The sequence below is a fragment of the Arachis stenosperma genome, chromosome 1 (genome assembly GCF_014773155.1).
Source record: "Arachis stenosperma cultivar V10309 chromosome 1, arast.V10309.gnm1.PFL2, whole genome shotgun sequence".
Lineage (NCBI taxonomy): Eukaryota > Viridiplantae > Streptophyta > Magnoliopsida > Fabales > Fabaceae > Arachis > Arachis stenosperma.
The window spans coordinates 8,905,901-8,928,671 of record NC_080377.1 but is presented as its reverse complement, the minus strand read 5'-3'; the positions used below and the strand labels follow the sequence as shown (position 1 = coordinate 8,928,671).

General features: G+C 31.2%; 1 protein-coding gene and 1 long non-coding RNA gene across 3 annotated transcripts; both read left to right on the top strand.

Moving 5' to 3' along the window:
- The first annotated feature begins 2,767 nt into the window (after window positions 1–2,767).
- LOC130968381 (B3 domain-containing transcription repressor VAL1-like) lies at window positions 2,768–9,921 on the top strand. 2 transcript variants are annotated; one of them, XM_057893624.1, is made up of 15 exons: window positions 2,768–2,898; window positions 3,287–3,407; window positions 3,936–3,974; window positions 4,902–4,983; window positions 5,132–5,233; window positions 5,862–6,502; window positions 6,700–6,796; window positions 6,940–7,114; window positions 7,354–7,430; window positions 7,543–7,705; window positions 7,787–7,965; window positions 8,113–8,162; window positions 8,307–8,420; window positions 8,571–8,638; window positions 8,893–9,921. In XM_057893624.1, the coding sequence occupies exons 2-15, from the start codon at window positions 3,304–3,306 to the stop codon at window positions 9,648–9,650; spliced, it is 2,649 nt and encodes an 882-aa protein (XP_057749607.1). In that variant the 5' UTR covers window positions 2,768–2,898; window positions 3,287–3,303; the 3' UTR covers window positions 9,651–9,921. The 2 variants fall into 2 exon arrangements, with proteins under 2 accessions (XP_057749607.1, XP_057749598.1); XM_057893615.1 differs by having other exon boundaries at window positions 7,543–7,965.
- Window positions 9,922–14,238: 4,317 nt separating this feature from the next.
- On the top strand, window positions 14,239–15,851 carry LOC130945716 (uncharacterized). Its single transcript, XR_009072210.1, has 3 exons — window positions 14,239–14,705; window positions 15,217–15,350; window positions 15,439–15,851. It is a non-coding gene; the product is annotated as an uncharacterized LOC130945716 (long non-coding RNA).
- Window positions 15,852–22,771: the final 6,920 nt, after the last annotated feature.

The following is a 22,771-nucleotide window of genomic DNA, read 5'->3' as shown; positions in this document are numbered from 1 at the left end:
TTAAAATTTATTTTGTATATTTAACAATTCATTAGCCAGCATGACAGATTCTTAAATAGAACTTAGATTTGTGACGGATTAAGTTTTTAATTTATCGAATTAAAAAATAGAGTAAAAAAAAATTGCTACTCTTAAATTCTCCCTCGTGTTCTATTATGCAAAGAAGAGTGTGGTTACAAGCAAAGGATGATCAGGGGAAATGAATTAAAGAATATGATTATGATTGCTAATTAACTTTTCTTCTTTAATACATGATTATTATTATCATTATTGTTGACATTTAATCAATTGGGTTTAGGTTAGTCAACGGAAATAATGAGATAACCGCATGGATTTTTTTAGTGTTGTAGTGAACTTTTCAATCTGTAAGCCATTCTAGAATCTAGAAATGAAAACTGAGGATTTAAAACTTTGATTTTGAGATAATATTCATATATACATATTACATACCGCGTTTATTTTTAACTAATTCCATCTTCAATAATACTATTCATATAACAAACGTTCTTGACACATATTAAAATACAGTTGTTATTAATTAATTATACTTAAATTATTTTTTTAATGAACAGAATAAAGAAAACGCTTGTTGATTGTTAAAAAAATACTAATATAAAAAATATATAAATATCAAGACTGTTTTATATTAATTTGTTATTAAAGATAAAAAAGAAATAAAAATAAAATAATTTAAAATTTAAAATTTAAATTATAAATCTAAACTATTGATATAAAATATAATAAATACATAGTTAAAATTTATTTAATTAACAAAAAATATAATATTTTTTAATAAAAATAGTTTAAAGATATATTTTGAGAACAAAAATATTCAACCTCTTTGCCGTATCCTTGATATGAAAATATAGAATTTAGAGCTTTGATTTTAAAATCAAAATATTTATACGTAATTACGTAGTACATACCATGCATTAACTAATTTCAAGTCCAATAACACTTTATATATATACTAAACACCCTTAATACTGATAAAAATATAATTAATTAAGTAAATATTATTTATATTATTTTTTATTAACAATTAAAAAAATCTGTGTAATTGTTAAAAAAATACTAATATTAAAATAATGTCTATAATAAAAATTGTACGTGTAGTAAAATTGTTTCATATTAGCTAAGAATATAGAAATAACATAGACTCGGGAAAACAAAAAATATTTAACCACTTCGCCGCCCTATGAGATGACCACTATCAACCATTGGCGACTTTAATTTTTAATCTATCTAAACCATTATTTAAAATGAGTTTTCCAGATAGATATAGAGATAAGCTTTAATTTTTGTGTCTTGAGATAGAAATTATCCAAATGGGACCTTTAAGTGTACATCAATTAGTTGTTCATATATATAGTATTTGTAGAATTTAATTAATAATTTATATGTTCCTTTTCTTTCAACTTAACTAAGGAGTTTTTTCTTTTTTTATTAATATCAGTTAATTTTTTAATATTAAGTTTTAAATTCTAAATTATAGTCTAAAATTTTAAATTATCCAAAAAATAAGAATTTAAAATATACTTTTTATAATCAAAATTTGATTAATATTAACTAAATAAAATTAATTTTTTATACTTATTGTAAGTAAAAATCAGGAACCAAAAATGTCCTCACACATTACAAAGACTAATTGGATTAGGTATAACAACAACAAAATTAAACTTCCCATAAACCAATAAACAGATGAGACAGACTGAGGATTTCAGCATTACCATAACTTTCATGTGGATTTCACAACCAACCGCCTTCATATCCCATCATTAATAATACCCTTTTTTTTCTTATATTATTATTAAGATTTATCTATTATATGTTTTAAAAATACATGTTAAAATAATAATTTTTTATTAAAAATATAAAAATTTAATTTTTTAATATATTTATATTATATTTATCAAATAAAAATATTTAAAATTTTTTACTAGTATAAAATTATTATGTATTCTTAAAACATATATTAACTAAATCTTTATTATTATTATTGTTGTTGTTAAGAACATTTATTATTATGACAAAATACTTCTTAAGATTATCAGTAATAGTTTTTTTTAATAAATATATTATAAAAACATTAGAAAGAAAATTCATTTTTTTGGCATTTTAATAAAACTTTTTTTTACTTAAGCATCTTGACAAATATCCTAACAAAACTCTATTAGTATTTTCCGCCAACCATAATTTAATTCAATAATAATAATAACAAGAATTTTGCTATCTCCTAAAAATATTAGTTAAGTATATCATAAAAAATATTTTAATATTATTTATTATAAAAAAATATTTTTCTTATATTTTTAATATATTGAATATATAAAAAATATTAAAATATTTCATTTTATGATAATCAATATCATTAGGATACAAGATAACAAAACCATGTCAATAATAATAATAATAATAATAATAATAATAATAATATGGACAATCAACAATTTCCAAAAAAACAAAAAATTATTTTATTTAAGTATTTTAATATTTAAGATGCCACCTCAGCCACGTGTGCAAGCATGGAGACATGTTTTCACACACCTAATCCCAATGCAACCCAACAAACAGAGGGTGATGATGAGACAAAGAGAGTCCAAAATCACAGTCACACACAGACAACCCTCAGAATCACCCGCGGGTGATTATATCATCACATCAAATCCCTCAAAATAATAAAAATAAAAATTAAAAAACGAGTTATGTTATGGTTTTTATTATTATAGCGGTGGTGTGTGTGTGTCTTCAAGTGTCGTGCATGCATTTTATGCATCTCTTGCTTTGCATGCACTCTCTCTCTTCTCTTTCTCTCTCTTCCCTTTCTCTCTCTACACACAGACTATCCCTTCTTCTTCAATCCCTTCCTTGCCTTCTCTCTCTACAAAATCACCCAAGGTTAATTGCGATTACTCCTTTTCTGAATCACTCTCTCTAATCTTCTTCTTCTTCTTCTTCAGCTCGCTCTTCATGTACTTCGATGTGTTTGCTTTTCAGAGATTTGAACCGATAGATATCAAGTTGGGTTTTTTGTTTTTAAGGTTCATGTGAATGACCCGTTACTGGGTTTTGTTTTGGGGTGTAAGAAAGTTTCATTTTTTGGGGGGGTTTTTTATAATTTTTTTTATCCCTTTTTGGGTTTTATCTGTAAATCTCGAAACTTTTTGCATGGAAGCTTATCGGGGTTTTCTGAGCTAATGGGGTCAAAAGGGGGAATCTTTTAGGGTTTTTGGGGATTTTGATTATTGAGCTGATTTTGATTTTGATCTTCTGTGTGTTTTGGTAGTTGAAATTTGGGATTGAATGGGTTCCGACATTTGCGTCAATGGTTCTTGCTGCGTGCACGAATGGAAGAAGGGATGGCCTCTACGATCTGGTGGATTCGCCCAACTATGCATCAAGTGCGGGTAAATTTGATTCCTTTTTGCTTTTGATTATTGATATAGATTTCTTTTTCGCTATTTTTGGGTTTTGATTTGATGGATATTTTGGGGATTATGGATATATTGGTCACCTACGTGTACACTAATTTTGTTGTGAATCTTACAGATATTTTTGGGTTTTGACTTTGATGGAATCTCATTGAGGTCCCAATTGGATTAGTTATGGTTCAATATTTCATTTTTTTTTATATTTTTAACCCGTTTCCGTGATTCTCTGGTTTGTGTTTTTTGTGTGTAATTTATGAATTTGGTCACATTGTGGTCAATGTTTATGATAAGTACTAATTGTGCTTGATCATGAATTGTGGAAGCAAGGGTATGAATGAGAAACTGTGAAATTGAGGTTATTTAAGGATAAGGATCAATGTAAGCTGTTTTGAGAAATATTTCTGAATTGTAAGGATTTGGGAGTGAAAATAATATGTAAGGTTGAATTGATATTCATATCATGTATTTCATTGACTAATTTTTGACTTCTTCATGTGATGCTAGATTTATGGAGGAATGGAAGCGTGAGATAATTGATACATTGTAAGTGTAACAATATCCTAATTTTAGATGCCAATATTGCCAATGTTACTGCTCTCTTTTCACCCTCATGTCAATTGTAATAAATGCTTGGTTGATTCATTTTCAACTTATCATTCTAGTATAATTCTATATGTAAGTGATTATTAATGTATGTGTGTTTAATGTTAGAAGCATTAGATCCTTCGTTTTGATAAAGAATCTTTGAGTTATTGTTATGTATTAACACTGGTTTTCTTCATCCTGTTGACTCTGTATAAATGTTATTTACATGTTGATATTTGCTGGTAGATGGTTTTATTAATGGATCAATCTGATATAATCGAAATACTGCTTTTCTGGCTTTTCTTGTGAAGTGTCTTGTCCTTCCGAAATGATGAATCCAGCTCCTAAACTCTATGATGCATTAGAGTAGTAAAGTAAAATTGTTAATTGATAATGAGAAAATCATGGGAGTGAGTCATATTATTCCAAAATAAATAAATAAATGTTTGTATTTTATCTGGAAAAAAACTTCCCACATTGAGAAACTCCATACATTTTTATTCTAAGAGAAAGTCCACACAGTGTCATCTAAAGTGGAAGCATCTTGCACTATCAAGGATACTTTTCTTAGAAATTTCTTCACTTACAAATATGGAGCTTGGTTAGGTTTTGTTGTGATGTTTCCTTCTGGTCAAATGGTCATGTAATATTGTCATGTTTATACTCTATCAGTTACATAATATCTGTCAATTTGAAAATTTGGTAAATTCATAAGTTAACTATATCCAAATTTTAGTTATGAATGCACCAAATGTGCAGAAATTACAGATATTGTAGAACATAGTAATTTCGGTGATCTTGCTTTATATTTTGGTTATTAATAATTCATTTATTAAATCTTCATATTTCTCACTTAGACATTCTTTGTGTCCTTATGTGCTTTAGATCTGCAAATGAGTATTCACTATTCTGTAATAACTTCCACCGTCGCGAAACTGGATGGAAGGAGTGTAACTTTTGCAACAAGGTACAATGATGATTTTTGTCTCAACTATTATTATTGTTATCATCGTCATTATTATTGTTATTATTATTGTTATTATTATTAAGAAGTCTGAACCCCATTGAGACCTTTCTGTGTTTAGCGATTAAGTATATTTGACTTGATTTTGCAGCCTATCCATTGTGGATGCATAGCATCTAAATCTTTGTTCGAGTACCTTGACTTTGGCGGTGTAGGATGTGTTAGCTGTGTAAATGCTTCCCAACTACGTTTGGTAAGTTTAATCTGGATATGTTTGTAATTTTGCCATCATATTATTATTAGTACATTGCAACAGGTTTGATTTTGTCATATGTTAGTTGCTTAGTCTTGCGTCTAGAATCTCACTTTAGTCATGGATATCTGAATTCTAGTCATAATTGTTTAATGCAATGAAGTTTTTCCTTGATATTTTAACTGTAAATTACTATCTCCAAAGAATTTATTTAAAGGCTTAAGCAGTGGCATTACTTCAACAATGTTTAAAAAGTGTAATCGCTGTTGTTGGAGGCCCATGTGTGTGTACCAAATATTTGCCATCATGTGTTAAAAATAGAAGTCATCTAGGGGTCTTCGCCTAACAGCATAAGTGGTGTAATTCAATAGTTATTGCTTGAGAATCTGGAAAGAAGGCATGCATATGTATAAGATCATTTGGGATATTTAAGTACCAAGATCATTTGAAGAACCTCTGGCTTCTAACTAGCGTTTTTTTTCAGTGATTATACTCAGGAAATTGTTGCTCGTGTTTTGGTTCTTATTAGAGATTCTATGCCTGGTATTCTGTTAGTGCAGTTATTTGACATTTGTTGTCGAATGTTTTGATATATTATGTTATCTGCTTATTGGATATTTTCCTGCAGACGAGGAATACTGAAAATGGGTCTGTTTCGACTACCAAAAATAATGCAAGTGATCGGCATTCTGCGCATATTGACAACAGACAGTTTGTCAGTAGCGTGGATGAAGGAAAACTTATGGAGTTCTGCAGAATTGTTGAAGCTAGCGAATCAAGCCGTTGGAATCATGCTCAGAGAGACAACATAATCTCATGTAATGGGCAAAATGGCAAAGAAGTGACATTCAGGGAAGTGGAAAGTGGATTTTCAAATGTGATAAAGCCATCGGTTCAGTCATTAACGTTTTCTGCTTTAGAAAATAGTAGACCGACATGGGAGATTAAAAGTAGACATGAACCAATGACTCAACCATCTTTAAACATGTGTCTGGGAAATCCGTCTGGGAGCAACTTGGTACTGCCTTCAGCAACTGAGATTGCAGAAGGAAGACTTGAGAGCAAAGCCTCCAACTTTCAACAAAGATCTCGGCCCATATTGCCCAAACCATCGAAGACCGGACTTACTATGAATGTGGAAACAGACAAAGGCTCAACTTCTCAGGCACGCATTGCTCGACCACCTGCCGAGGGGAGGGGCAAAAACCAGTTGCTTCCTCGATACTGGCCCAGGATTACTGATCAAGAACTGGAGCGGTTGTCTGGAGAGTATCCTATATATGTTTTTGGAATTTGGTAGCATGTGCCGTCGATACTTTTACACTAACATCCAATTTGGTGCTGCGACATAGTTTTACATTTTACTTGTTATCTGATTTTATAAATTTTTCTCTTCTTGCATATCAATGGCAAACAGTAATATAAAGTTGATTTATCAGCAGTTTTCCTTAATGTTATGATAACAGTTTGAAGTCCACTGTAGTGCCGTTGTTTGAGAAGGTGTTGAGTGCTAGTGATGCTGGCCGAATTGGTCGACTTGTTCTCCCAAAAGCATGTGCCGAGGTATGTTGGGCATTATTATATATTATTACTTGTTATCTGGGATTGCTTGATTGCAGATATTTATTGCTTTATTGTTCTTTTATAGACATATCTCTTCACCCCATAACAGCGAGACATCTTACAAGGTAGCATCTGAATTGCAGGCTTATTTTCCTCATATTTCACAATCAGAAGGTCTTCCTTTACGGGTCCAAGACGTGAAGGGGAATGAATGGACATTTCAGTTCAGATTTTGGCCTAATAACAATAGTCGGATGTATGTATTGGAGGGTGTGACACCTTGCATACAGTCCATGCAATTACGTGCTGGTGATACGGGTATAAATCAATCCAGTGAACAAACTCTTGCACAGAACTATTACATTACAGTTTGCACTTTCTTTCCAAAATATCTTAGGCTTCACGATTTTTATTCAAACTTGTATCCTGATATATGTTTTGGTTGATCTGTCTCATTTTATTACTGGATCAACTGTAGAGTTGAGCTGTGGATATTTTTAGAGATCTTTCGTGCAAATCTGACGTTATGGTTGTTTTATATGATTCTCTTGCTGCAGTTACATTTAGTCGGATAGACCCTGGGGGTAAACTTGTTATGGGTTTCAGGAGGGCGACAAATTCTTCAGACACCCAGGTTGTTAGAAAATATATGCATTTCCATCACTAGCCTCTATTTTGAATGATACTTGTTTAATTATTTTCCCTTAAATTGGTAAATATCATTAATGGGTATTTTGCTTAAACAGGATGCCTCTACATCTGCACAATCGAATGGTATTTCAACTACAGGAACCACCTCTGGTGGAACTGAGAATCTGCTATCAGGAAGTAATTATGCTGATCTTCTCCAGTCGGCGAAAGGGAATGGGGAACCTAATTCTAGTGGACATCCAGAACATCCACGTTCAGGTACTGGAGCTGCCGCTGTGCTTAAAACCGAAAATTGTGAGGAGATGATAAACAATCATTCTGTTAAGCAACCAATTCCAGTTTCAGAGAAGAAGAGGACTCGCAATATTGGGCCTAAAAGTAAGAGGTTGCTCATTGATAATGAAGATTCTATGGAGTTGAGACTTACCTGGGAAGAAGCACAGGACTTGCTTCGTCCGCCACCTAGTGTTAAGCCAAGTATTGTCACCATTGAGGACCAAATATTTGAAGAATATGATGTAAGTGCGGTGTGTGTTTTCACTCAACAATTATATACTTTGTAACTTAGCTGTTACAAGGTGAACATGGAATAATATTGATTGATATATTTACTTTTGAATTTTGTGTCACCGGGCTTATCTATGTCCATGTTTGATTTCATTTAGGAGCCCCCGGTTTTCGGAAAGAGGACTATTTTCAGTGCCTGTTCATCTGGGTAAGCATATACCACTCTTTACCCCCTGTTTTGTGATGCATTTGCACGGCGAAATCCTTGTTTGAGTAATACTTGTTTTTTTGTATTATGCTCCTGAAAGCTTTTTAACTTTATCATATTGAATATGTTAACTGTTTTATCCAGGGGGAAGGAGCAGTGGGCTCAATGTGATGATTGCTCTAAATGGCGAAAGCTTCCCGTCGATGCTCTTCTTCCTCCCAAGTGGAATTGCTCTGAGAATGTTTGGGATGCAAGCAGGTGTGCCATTTTTTTATCTAGTGATCCTGAATTAGGTCTCGACGAGAAGGGTGATAGATTAGTCATTTTGTTCAAAATTTGTCGGAATCACCTCTTTATATGATGAGGTCGGAATAAACTAATCATATGATTCACATTTCTTATTTTCAGGGCTTCATGTTCTGCTCCAGAGGAGATGAGTTCAAGGGAATTAGAAAACCTTCTGAGAACCAACAAAGGTATGATACTACTTTCTGTGTTTAAGATAATTGCTGCATGGATTGTGTTTAACATTCATGTATCATCTAATATTATGCTTTTCAAGTATCATTCTATGCCTACTTATCTATGCATCAATTTCTAAAATCTTATTCCTCATGAGGTTCAACAATAAATTTACACCGGCTAGACTGCAAGTCTACTTCCAAAATGAGCCCTTGATAGTTAATATAATTGTTCTTGAATCTAATTGGTCGCGATCGATGTTTCCCAGATCTTAAGAAGCGGAGAATTGCTGAGAATAATAAACCAATCCAAGAGCATGAGCCTTCTGGGTTGGATGCTCTTGCCAGTGCCGCGGTTTTAGGAGACAATCTTGTTGATCCTGTGGAGTCATCAGCTGGAGCCACCACCAGACACCCTAGACACCGTCCCGGCTGCTCCTGTATTGTGTGCATTCAACCACCAAGTGGAAAGGGGAGACACAAGCCAACATGTACTTGCAACGTATGCATGACCGTGAAGCGCCGGTTCAAAACCCTGATGCTTAGAAAGAAGAAGCGCCAATCGGAGCGCGAAGCAGATGCTGCTCAAAAAGGTCATATTCCTCGAAAAGATGAGTCAGATACCAATGGAAGAGCTTCAAGAGATTATCCTAAACCGAGTCACTCGGACAAAGAGGGAGGACTAAACAAAGATCAACAACCAACCCACGTGGGAGAGTCGAATGCCGGACAAATAGACCTGAACTCGCATCCGAATCGCGACGACATGGCAGCCGATACATCGGCGCCTAGCACCTCGAATCATCTTGAAATAACAAACCGAGAGGTAAGGAACTATATGAATCAAAATGGTGTTAGAAGCTACAATAATGGTGAAGTGCAGGATAATCAGCATCCTTCTTTACTCAATCAATCTAATGGAGGGTGCTTTGGATCATCCATTGTGTGGAAAATGGAAAGAAAAGATGAGGTTTACAATCATGCCAATCAAAGTCAAAGCCATAGTCAAAACAACAATCTTTCTTGATAAATTTATTTATTTATTTATTATTTATACTTCTATATTTCTATTTTCTTGCACTCACAGTATATAACATAATTTGCTCTCTCTTTTGCAAAAAGGGTGCTCAAAGTGGTCAAAGATAGTTTTCTTATAGTCAAAAGGATGTATTACTATTATCAATATTTTGAAATATTTTCCTTCATGGAAGTGGGTTCTGCACTTTTCTCTATTTGACGATGTATTTTTTTGGGTCGTTTATGAGAATGAAAGAAAAAATGGTATACCTTAGTCCTCAGTCTTGGTCCATCCCTTTTTTTGGTGATATTAGTGACGGTTAATTCTGTTACTTCTTTTTATTTAAGCCCATCCAAATAGTTCCTTTTGTTATCTCAGCATTTCACTTGGCCAAAAAAGAATTGTTACTACTAGAGTTTTAGTATGATAGAAGTTTAAACTTAGTCCAATTCCATTGACTCATTTCATCTAGTTAATTAACATACAAGTAGTTTACAATCAAAGTTCAAACATTAAAAGTTCATGAGTTGCACTTCACAATTTCAACTCAAATTTTTGAACTGAAATTAAGGGACACCTTTCTTGTGTACATTGGTGGGGAATGAATGTGTAGAATCTTTGGTGGGTTTGTAAACTCGAAAGTTTGTATAATTAAATATACTTGTGTACATTTTCTATCTTCATATATAAACGTGAATATAATGATTATTCTAAGATTTATTATTTAATAATAATGCTAAACATATAAAAAATTAAATCAAATTTTTTGTAATAAATTAAAAGATTTTGTATTATGTGAAAAAATATTCAAAAAAATAAAATTTATTACTAATTTATATATAATTATAATGATTATTGATGGATACTTTAGTAAAATAGATTAAAATGTATGTTATTTTAATCTTGATTCTTGTAGGAAAGGAAAGTGTATATTTTATAAAAGAGGGATGTAAGTTAATGGGAGTGACAACGAGTAGAGTAGGATAGGATTTAGACTCCATCTTAATTTTATTTGAGGGTTTAAATATTTTTCAAAACTTAACCATACTTAACTCGCGGATTGAGAATTTTCTACATAACCCGACTTGCACTCTAAAAATCTACACCTGATCCTACTTGACACTACCCGTGGCAAATCATTTTTTTCAATCAAACACAATATTTAATCGTTTCATATTTTATAAACATGCTAATAAAACAAAAATATATAAAACTAAATTCATATTAAAATAAAAAACATTAAAATCATAATAAAACTCATGTTAAAATTAAAAAAAAAAAAAGAGAACATGTGGATTCGATCTCTATCAGTTTTATTATACATGTATATTATTTTTAATTACATATTATAATATACTAGGAGTACGAGTAGATTAGGTAGAGTTAAGCCTAAACCCACACTCGACCCGTAGCTCTTTGTGCTCTGCTCTCAACCTGATTCGCTGCGAGTTGGGTTGTCAACCCTATCGAAATGGATTGGATCGGATTGAATATCGGAAATAAAATTAGTATTAGTAGCCATACGGAAGTATTATTTAGATATTTTGCAGGAAAAAAAGTTATTTTTTCTTAAATATAATTTCATTAATTTGTATTCTTCTATGGTGTTTAATGCATTTGAATTCGTTTTATATGGAAAAATCACGTTGTCATGACATTAATCCAATATAATAGACATGTTAATAATAGAATGTTCAATTTCCAAGTGTATTGTTGCCGATCAGGCGATCACGTAATGCATGAAGCAAATACAATTTATTTGAATTATTTTGTCAATACTTTTCAAATTATTCAAATTTTATCTTTTTTATGTTCATACTTAATTTATTTATTTTAAATTTTTCCTTAGACTTTCATTTAATTTATATTTTGTAGATATTAGAATTAATAAAATACTGTTCTTTGAAATATAGTTAATATATTCTCTCTGTTTTCATTTGACTATGTAAACCTAAAAGTTCATAATTTCATCCCACCTAATATACAAATTCTTTTCTCATTTATTTTTCTTTCATTTCTTTATTATTACTAAGGAATTACTGATCAGGTATACTCTTAATTTATTTTTATAAAGATTGTTTTAGAAAAGAAATATCAATTTATATGATATTTGGATTAGTTGATAATGTTATTTTAATTCTTTATTTATAAGGTTCTTATTCTATAGTTAAAGAGTAAACTACTATTTCTACTTACGAAAATTTTAAACACAGATAAATCTACTAATGAAAAAAAGAAATGACTATTTTTACAATTCTACTCATAAAAGATAGTTTTGTACGATAAAATTATTCAAATACTGAAAAATTATCTAAAAATCCCAAATTATTATTTTCTTAACCTTAATCTCAACATCCTCTCCCAAATCTCAACCCTCCTTTATTCTTTTTATGAATTTCACCATCTCCTTCGCCACCGTCACCAACTGTAATCCCCACCTTCCTTCTTCCGCTTTAAACTATGGTGGATGGCTCAGAAAATAGGAAACAAAGGAAGAGACATTCCATTAGAAACTCAATTTCTTCTCATTGACCAATGACGGCTCCCATCTCGAATCCAACTTTGGCGATGAGAGTAACTAGATCGTCTTCCTCTTTCTCATTAAAGGAAGCTTCAGACCATGCCTTCAAGGCAACGACCGCAACAAGCTCGAGCTTTGCATCGAGAGCAGTAACTCCGGCACAAAGGTATTGTCCTTTAGCCACGCGCTCTGACACCGACCCCTTCGCCACCTTCCACGACGCATTTAAGGTTGTAAAGAATCGTGGATTTCTTCGGGTAATGCATGCGAGACGCTTTTTACCAGGAGGTGACGCAGGAAGGCGTGAAGGACGGGATCCAATCCCTATCTGTAGGCGGTGCGTCGCCGAAGTCCCTTTTTCTCAAAAGGTAGGGCTTACAGTTGGTGGCAGTGGTGGTGTTGGTGAAGAAGATGGTGAAATCCATAAAAAGAATAAAAGGAAGGGTTGAGATTTGGGAGAGGGATATTGAGATTAGGGTTAGAAAAGGGTAATTTGGGATTTTTTTTAGTGATTTTTCAGTGTTTAGATAATTTTATCGTACGAAACTATCTTTTATGAGTAAAAATGGTAGTTTTTTTTTCATGAGTAAATTTGTTGGAGTTAAAAACTTTTGTGGACAAAAATAATAGTTTACTCATACTTAAATTATTCTTTTTCTAGTTTCTACTTTAATAGATATTGTGTTGTTGACGTAGTTTTGAAGATTGGTGCTGAACTTTGAAAGCTATATCAATGAATTTGTTATTTCTATCATTCTTACCAAGTTTATCCATGTTATAAAGGGAGTATAGATATATGTAGTTAAGCTCTTATTATGCATAATGAAACAAACTTATTAACTCGAGAACTTCAATGACAAGGTATTAATAAAAAAAAGACATAATTGTTTTACTAAAATTAGGTTTTATTAGTTTGAATAAACAAGTTTAGAGTTGGTGATTTTATTAAAAATAATTATTATTCATGGATTACCCACAACATTATTTTTACACTAATCCATTAAATACTAACTAAATACATTAATGTTTTTCTTATATCATATTTCTTATGATATACATAATATTATATTTTAATTAATCCAATACTTACATCGTACGAGCTATTACAATGATCGTGAAAAGACGATAAAGGTGAAGGATCATGATCCATAAGAAAACACTAAAAATTTATCTTCATTGAGTTATGCTAGCATTTTATCCGGTACCCACTAAACCTTCCATTGTTTCCATGCATGTTCATTATTTTAATCTCAAAATCAAAAGGCCTTCCATCAATTTTTCATTATTTTTTGTTTATTTATATTCACATACAATCTATTTCATTTTTAAAAGAGCGAAGTGTACACAAAAAATATTATAATGTAATAAGCTATGGAAGAATCAATTACTTTCTTTCATCTCTTTCTTATTATTAGGATTTATGTTTGAATTTGATTTTGAATTCAATCTCTTCTACCATTGTAATTAATTGGATATCTATCATGACTTCTTTAATTTTTTATTGTATTCAATGGAAAGGAGTCTGTTTATTAATTTTTTTTTAAATTATACAATAAACGATAAACTATTATAATAAATTAATTATAAACTAATTTTTTTTACCAAAGATAAGATTGAAACTCGAATTCGCGACCTTTAGATGAGTATGGATAGACTATGCCATTTAAGCTATAGCTTGTTGGCAATTATAAACTAATTTTATTATAGTTAAAATATTAAATCTAATTAAATTTAAGTAACTCAAGTTACTAATATATATAGGGGTGGCAGGAGTATCCGAACCCGCAGGTACCCGACCCGTCCCAACCCGATCGGGGCGAGTTTAAACCCGATCGGGGTGGGTTTAAATCCGACCGGGGTGGGTTTAAATCCGACCCGAAGCAGGGCGGATTTATGTTGGGGCGGGGCGGGTTCGGGGTCAGGGTAAACCCGCCCCTACCCGCTCCGGAGTGCATATATATATATATATATATATATATATATATATATATATATATATATATATATATATATATATATATATATATATATATATATATATATATATATATGTATGTATGTATTTAGGGATTAGGGTTTCTCTTTGTGCCTCCATCCCCTTCAGACACCATAATCTTCTTCTTCTTTCTTAGAGAACCAAAGTCACCTGACTATAGTCTTCTTCTCCGTTGCTCAGTTCCTCACCCCCTTGCCATCGCTGCTCAGCCTCTCATTCCCTAGCTGTCGTTGCTCACTCCTTGCCGTCGCTGCAGCTCCTCGCTGTCACCGCTCAACCCGCAGCTCCTCGTCGTTGCCGCTCGCCCGCAGCTCCAGCCTGTCGTCGCTGCTCAGTTTTTAGTTCTGTAAGACCATAAGTTCCTCTCGCTCTTGTTCTCTCATGCGCGCTTTCTCTCTCTCTCCCTCTCCATCATATTGTGAGATCTAATTTTTTTTGTTCTTCCACTGATTCATCTCTTGGTTGCCGTCGCTGTGAACTTGGCCATCGCCATTGTATGTGAGCCTGTCACCGAAGTCCCTTCTCTTTGTCTTTCGAGTCTGTGACTGTAAGTTTTACAATTTTTTATTCAATTTTGTAAATGCATGTGCTGAAATGGGTTTATATGTATTTGATTGAGAATTTTGTTGTAAATTTGTTGATTGAGAATTACTTTGTTGATTGCAATTTGTTTGTGTCTCTGATAGTAGTTTTTCATTTTTCATTTTGATTGAGCACTAGAGACTTTGTGCTTGTAATTTTGCTTTAATGTGTCTAATTGCATTTTTTTATTTTTTTATTTTGAATGAGAATAAGAGACATTGTAATTACAATTTTATTTATATGTATTTGATTGCAGTTCTTTATTTTTCATTTTAAATTGTTATCGGCTCTAGTCTCTGATGTTGGCATGTTGCAATTGCAGTTGGTTATATATGTTGATTGTGAATGAGGCTATCATATTCATGCTTTATGCTTTAGATCAACAGAACAATAAAAATTTAGTACTTCTATAGTTTATACTAGTATTTATAATCTAATACTTACTTATGCTATAATGCTTTGTAAAATTTTCAAAGTGCTTCCAACTTTTACATTAGCAAAGATTCAAGAATTGAAGGATCTTGTAGAGGAAGCTAAGAGGAACCAATCCTTGAAATCTCTCTTGCTATCTCCTTCTAGTGACTTTGTGTTTTCATATTATGAAAATAAAGTAAGCTACTAATTAACTAACTTTGTAAACTAAAACATATGTAGCAGTTTTCAAATGTGATTGAGTGTATTTTTATTCATTCATTCAGATAGATGTTTTTGAATTCAAGAGCAATATGGTTGGGCTTTATTTCTCATCGAGTTCATATGAAAGATGCACTGACTTTACTTTCGGTCTGGTGGAGTTTTATGACAAGTTAAGATCAGATGAGGAGAGCTTTGAGATTGTGATGATACCTCTTGATGAGTAAGAAGAATCCTTTAAGAAAGGATTGAAAAGTATGCCTTGGTTGTCATTGTCGTTTGAGGACAAGAACGGTGGAAAATGATAAAAAATAAAGACTGAATACTCTTTTATATTAATGTTGTAATTTTTTTATTATGGTGTTAAATTTATAGTGATCAAACATTAGCTTTTTTTTTTTAATTTCAAGTTATTGATATTGTATGAATCTTATGTTTGTATTTTAATTTATGCATGAATTTAAAGTTTTTGTCTTAATTTATATTGGAATATTTAAAAATTAAAACGTTATTTACTTTTTACAGGGGTGGGTAGGGGTGGGGCGAGTACCCGCAGGGACAGGTTAGGGTACTATAGTTTACTACCCGCAGGTAGTGACGAGGCGGGTAGTATATGAATAACAGGACGCCGGGGCGGGGTCGGGTAGGGCAAAAATCCGTCCCTACCCGCCCCACTGCCACCCCTAAATATATATAATTAATAATCAAAATTTAAAATATCAACTAATAAAAAATTGAGATGTTATAAAAATAAGTTACATGCTATTTTAGAGAAAATTGGATAAAACTCAAATTTTATTTTAAGTATCATTGTTATGAATATTTATATTAGTATCGAAATTTAAATTTAAACTTCTTAGTTTAGGATTAATATGTTTTAAATATTTAAGTTATAATTTATAAGTATGTTTGTAATTTCTCTAATATTTAAATAAAAAATTTATTTTTATTATAATAGAGATTAAATATAAATCTTATTAGATAAGAAATTGAATTAAGATATACAGTAGTATTATTTCTTTTTTTTATTTTTTTTATTTTGTATATTATTGTTATGAGATAATTTTTTTTTAATTTTAGATTCTGCAGAATTAACAACAACAACTCTTAAAGTTGTGAAATAAAAAAGTCCTTGATTCAACCCCTTTCAAAGCCAACTATAACCTTGAATATTAAAGGACATTTGGAAAATCTGGTTTATAACACACATTTCTGATCATAAAACGCAAGTATATGTCCACTAAATTAACGTGGTGATGTGGCGCTGGTTATTAATACATTTAATTATTAGTGCGTGGCAAAGGGTAGTACTGTAGTAGCCACCCACTATATATTATCCGGATATCAATGATCCATTCAAAAAATTTTAACAGCGAAAACAAAAATATATATTAAAATAAATTTTTTAAGATATTGATATATTTATAATTTGAATATAATTTAAGAATTTAATTTTAATATACAATTAGTATAAAATAATTTTACACGTGCATTTAATTACGTAATATTATACTAATAAAAATAACTATCTTTTACGTTGACTATATGAATAATCATCCAAAAAAATAAATATAGTTGTATGACTATATAAAATACTTTACATTGTCAATCTATTAAAATTAAACTCATAATTTAAAACTAGGAGTATGTATAAGTATTAAAAAAAAACTTATATTTACAATAATTATGTATAAGAGTTAAAACAAAGAATATTAATTAGAATTCAATTAGAGAGCCAAACTCCAAATCATAAACTCTCAGTCATAAATTCTAAATTATAAAGATCAAATCTTAAATGAGTTATGTTATACGTACAAGTTTTTTTGGTTTACAAGTCTTACAAGTTAGGACAAGTCTAACAAAAATTACATTCACCAACTGGAGCGCGACAACACGCGCGTTACTCAATTGTTTCCAAAGCGCACTCTCACTCACCATTACGGAAAATGCTTCTTCTTTTTCACGTTCCTCCTCCTCCTCTTCCTTCTTCTTCTCTTTCTTCTTTGCATTTCTCTTGTTTTTCTTCGCGTGTTTCATCTTCATCGTTGTTTTTTTATTACTATTGTTATTGTTGCATTTTTTTCCTCCTCCTTTTTCTATTGATTTTGCAATATTATGTATTTTTTTCTTCTTTGTTTGATTTTTCTCCCAAGAAAAATTATAAGAAAACAAAATAAGAAGATGAGGAAGAAGAAGCAGTAGAAGATGAAGAGAAGGAAGAAGAAGAAGAGTTTTGAATTATGCAGAACTTATCAGAATAAAAATACACCCAAAAATTTTTAAAATATACCCAAATATTTTCGTGTTACACCCAAATATCTTCGTGTTACACCCAAATTTTCTGCAAATATAGAAAAATGTTTTCTCTTATGCGGCATTTTTCTTCTTCTTCTTTTCGTTATTTCTTTCTTTCTTTTAGTTAAATGAATGTAAGTTCATCATATTCTAAATAATTTTGCAGCATTATGTGTTTCTTCTTCTTTTTTGTTTGATTTTTTTGTTTTTATTCTTGTTAAGAGAGTAAAACAAGAAGAAACTTAAGAAGGTAAAAAAAAAAGATGAATAAGAAAAGAAGAAGAAGAAGATAGAAATGATGATAAAAAAAGTGTAGAAGATGAGGAGGAGGAAGAAGAAGAGTTTTGAATTATCCAAAACTTATCAGAATAAAAATACACCCAAAAATTCTTAAAATAATACACCCAAATATCTTTGTGTTACACCCAAATATCTTTATGCTATACCCAAATTTGCTGCAGAAAAATATTTTCTCTAATACTATATTTTTTCTTCTGAATTAAACCATATCTTAGCCACTTGATTGGATTAAAATCAATAATCAATTTTATTCTGTTTCAATTGACAATGTAAACCTGAATTATTTGTTACCTTCAATAACGAGATAACTGATGATAGAGGAGAAAGAAAAAAAGAAAAGAGAAAAAGAAATTCTAATGAAAAAAGAAGAAGGAAGAGGAGGAGGAGGAAGATGTGGTGTTGATGACGACGATAACGAGAGAGAAAAATTACGAAAAAGAAGAAGAAGAAAAAGAAGAAGAAGAGGAGGAGGAGGCATGGAGAAAAAAGAAGAAGAAGAAGAGGCGTAGAGAAAAACGTGAAAACGCGTGAATATAAATGATTTTTATAACTTGCATGAAAAAATGCTTGTATGCGAAGAATAACTCATCTGAAATTCTCTAAAAATTAATGATCTTTTTACAATAAAAAATTGGTTAATGTTAAGTAACTAAAGTTAGGTTTTTATATTTTTTAGTATTTAATAGATAAATAATATTTTTCTTATCTTAGCCAATTTTTGAAAAAAAAAATAATTTTACTTATATTTAAAAAATTAAACTTTAGTTTGATAATTAACTAATTGTTTTGTTTTAAAAATAACATTATTACTACTTATTATTTTTTATTTTTTAATTTTGATACTAAATCATATTTAAGAAGATATATATTTTTGGATATTAAATTTAATAATTTTTTTACATAATTTTCAAAAAAAATCATTTATAGTTTATTATTGGGACAAAAATAATATAACAATAGATACAAATATATTCATTTATATATAATTAATAACAACTTCTTAAAAGTGAGGCAAATGCACCCTTTTTTTTTAGGATAATGTGAAGTAGCCAAAAAATAATTACAATATAGGAATATTATATAAAATTTTCTATTCTCTTGATAAACAAGTGACATATACCTCTTTATTACTTATCCTCCTTATCACTTACTATTTTGCTGCATGTTTGGAGTCATTAATGTTTTTTCTAAAATTAATTTCAATTTCTTCCAAATCAAATTTCTAATATCTCTCTATCACATTATTATCTATTAAAATGCAATAATTCTTTGCAAAAAATATGAAAATTAAATTAAAAAGTTTTAACAACTTCTACTATACAACTTATATTTTACATATAGATTATTAAAATATAAAAAATAAAATATAAAATATAAAATATAAACAAAAATTAAAAAATAATTTTTAAAAAATAATTATTAACTCGTCATATTAAAATCAATAAATAAGCATACATATGAATATTAAATAAAAATATTAAAATAATTAAAATCATGGCCTATTAATGCACATATGAGATAATTTAAAAAATATAATAAGACGTATAGTTTAAAATTTGATAATATTAATTATAAAAATTTATTAATTATAAACATTATAGGTATGAAATTATAAATATTATGAATACAAATTATGGAAGTTATTAACATGAAATTATGAATGTTATATGTATGAATTTATAGATGTTATGTGTAAATTTATCAATTGAATAAATTAATTTAAGAATTTGATTTTTTTTTTAAATTCAATTTTGATAAAATTTAAAAAACATATGTGTTAACTTTATATTTACATATGCAATAACTAAAAAATGATATGTGTATGGACGTAATATCTAATAAACATGAATTTAATTTTCAGATGTTAGTTGTATGTAATTATGAATGTTATGTATATGTACGTATGAATGTTATGTGTATGAACTTAGTTAGTATACAATATAATTATAAATGCACATAAAAGCACAAAAAAAAAAAATTAAACCAACAACAACCTTGTCGGGTGAGTCCATCTGTTATTCAAATTCTCATCAGCACCTTCTACTATAGGTACCGTATTAAGGTCGAATTCAAATGTCATACTGTTTGCAACAATAAACGCGACTCCTTGTAAAATTTCTTGACTTATACACTATTATGCTTGCAATGGTATTAGAGTCACGATATTTGAATGATCATAATTAAATTAAGAGTAAATGACATTTTCGTCCCTGACCTTTTTTTTCACGGACATTTTCGTCCTCAAGGAATGGAAAATACATTCAAGTCCCTAACCCCTGAAAAACGTGGACATTTATGTCCTTCCGTTGAATTCAGCCGTTTGCACTGAACGGAAAAGGATGAGCTGGCAGAGGTGGCGCTGAGGTGGCCGTAACGGAGGACAGGTGGCATGGAGCATTTCGTAACAGGACATATAAGTCCTTGGAGACAAAAACGACGCCGTTTTTGTAACCTCCCCCAATTTCTCTGTCTTTTCTTCTTCCTTCGTCATTTTTCCCTTCCATTCTTCTTCCTCGGCCCCTGCCTCCATCACCGCCGCACAGCGGCACCTCCGTCAGCCACCATCAACGCTGGCGAAGCTACTAGAAGCTTAAGCAACTAGAAGCTTCCACCACCATAGCCACTTTCACCTTCTCATGTCCCTATCATCTTTTCGTTCCTTTGTACCCATTTGGCACCACCGTGCTCCCAACCATCGGAGCTTGGGCCTCTTTGACGTCACGCAGCGTATGAGGTTGACGCCGCCTCTCAAATGCTCCGCCGCAGAACCCGACCAGGAAACCAAGGTTCCCGCCACTTGCCTTCTCTTGAATGTGTTGCAACTATTCGATGGTGCTTGCAATTGAACTGTTCTATGATTTGATTCTGTTAGGGTTTTGGCTTGATGTGTGTGTTTGCCATATTGTTGTTTTATGTGTGATTCTTTTTGGTCTCTGAATTTTGTGGTGTGAAGGGTATTATTTGCAGGCAATGTGTTTGAAAGAATGTGTGAGTGACATTTTTATGATTTGTGTTTGATAGGTGTTCCTTTTCCTTTAGTTGGGATGGTGGCGTATGGCTTGGTTGCGGCGCTTGGTCTGCAATTGGCCACAAAGAAGATGTTGCCTTTTGGGATTGGTAGGTCCAGCTCCCAGCTCATGATGTTCCATTCTTTTTGAGTGCTTTCTCAGGTTTGCAGCAGCATTTATTAGTCAGAAATTTGACTGCTGGTGGCCTAACAAACATGTGAATTTCTATGAAACGATACTGAACTCTCTCTTGTTGGGTAGCTCATGTCCTTTATCTTTGTACAAGGGTTGAAGAAGTTCGTATAATTTTAGGCTTTTAGTTGTTGTGCGTTGGAATAACGCTATTCTTTTAACTGTTTTTACATTTCCGACTCTTTTGTTCCTCTTAATCTAAACGTTGTCTAATCCGTTTATGATGATGTACAGGAATACATACATTTATTCTGAACCATTATGGGCAATGGTCCAGCACCATTTTCTGATATTGGCAAAAGGACAAAAGGTAAACCTGAACTTAACTTCATTCCACACATCCTTTAAGATTATTGTCCGAAGTTATTCTTTATATATAGTTGAATATTTTCATGATTATCTGCTAGTTCATAATATGTTATCCCATCTTATTTCTTGTGTTGTAATTATAGTGCTTGACCACATCGCATGAAGATTTATAGTGATATGGGATTATATTAAAATCAAATGTTTCTTGTACTCTTTTTTGAGTATGGGAATGCCTTGTACTCTTTCTGAGTACTTTAAATATTGAAATCTTAACTCAAATATCATAATAAGTCTAGTATACATAAAGCCTACAATGCTACATGTTTGGAGACTTTATAAGTATCTGTAGCTTGAAATCCTTTTGATAGTTGGCTTCTTATCAAGCCATGTCTAAATTTGTTATAATATATTTGGCATTAAGTTGTGAACGTTGCAATTCTTATGTAGATTTTTTGTACAAGGATTATAACTTTGATAAGAAGTTTAGCTTGTCAATTGCTAGCACCACGGGATTGGTAATGTTTATCCTTATTTCTGCTATTACTTTTTTTTGTTTAATTAGGTTAATTTTTAGTTTTTCTTTTTAATTGATGCTTACTAGATACAAAATCTCATAGCTTCAATATGACATAGTTTTAATATCACAACTACAATTGTGTGAACACTACATAATTTCAAATAATATGTAAATTCATGACTGTTTATTTGATTTTTTATTTTTATTTTATTGGATTATGAAACATTTATTATTGTTATTAATTCGTTAAAGATACTCATGATATTTCATTCTTTTTGAGTGCTTTCTTAGGTTTGCAGCAGCATTGATTAGTCAGAAATTTGACTGCTGGGTTATGAATATTGTTCCTGTTAGTAGCACAAATTTCATATATTGAAAGAGCCTCTATCAATTCCCCCAAATTACTTTTACGATTTTGTTAGTGTTTTGTAATATTCTGCAATTTTTATAATTTAGGTGTGAAGCATTTGACACCTACCCAAGAACCTATGATAATGTCTATGTGTTGGATTTCAAGACATTGCCAAGGCAATGGGGTGGCAAGTCACATTGAAAGATACATCTAAGGGGCCTCATGCTAGTTATAGAGTATTGGTGTGTGACAAGCACCTCCTACATGCTTGAAACAAAATGGGAGGGTCAGCTTAGCAGAGAGAGATGAGAGAAAGTGAGAAGAGAGAGACTAATGGGAGTAAGGGAGTGAGAAAGGGAAGAAGACGCGAAAAGAGAGGAAGGATGAGGTCGCCGGCGTTGATGGTGGCTGACGGAGGCGCGGCT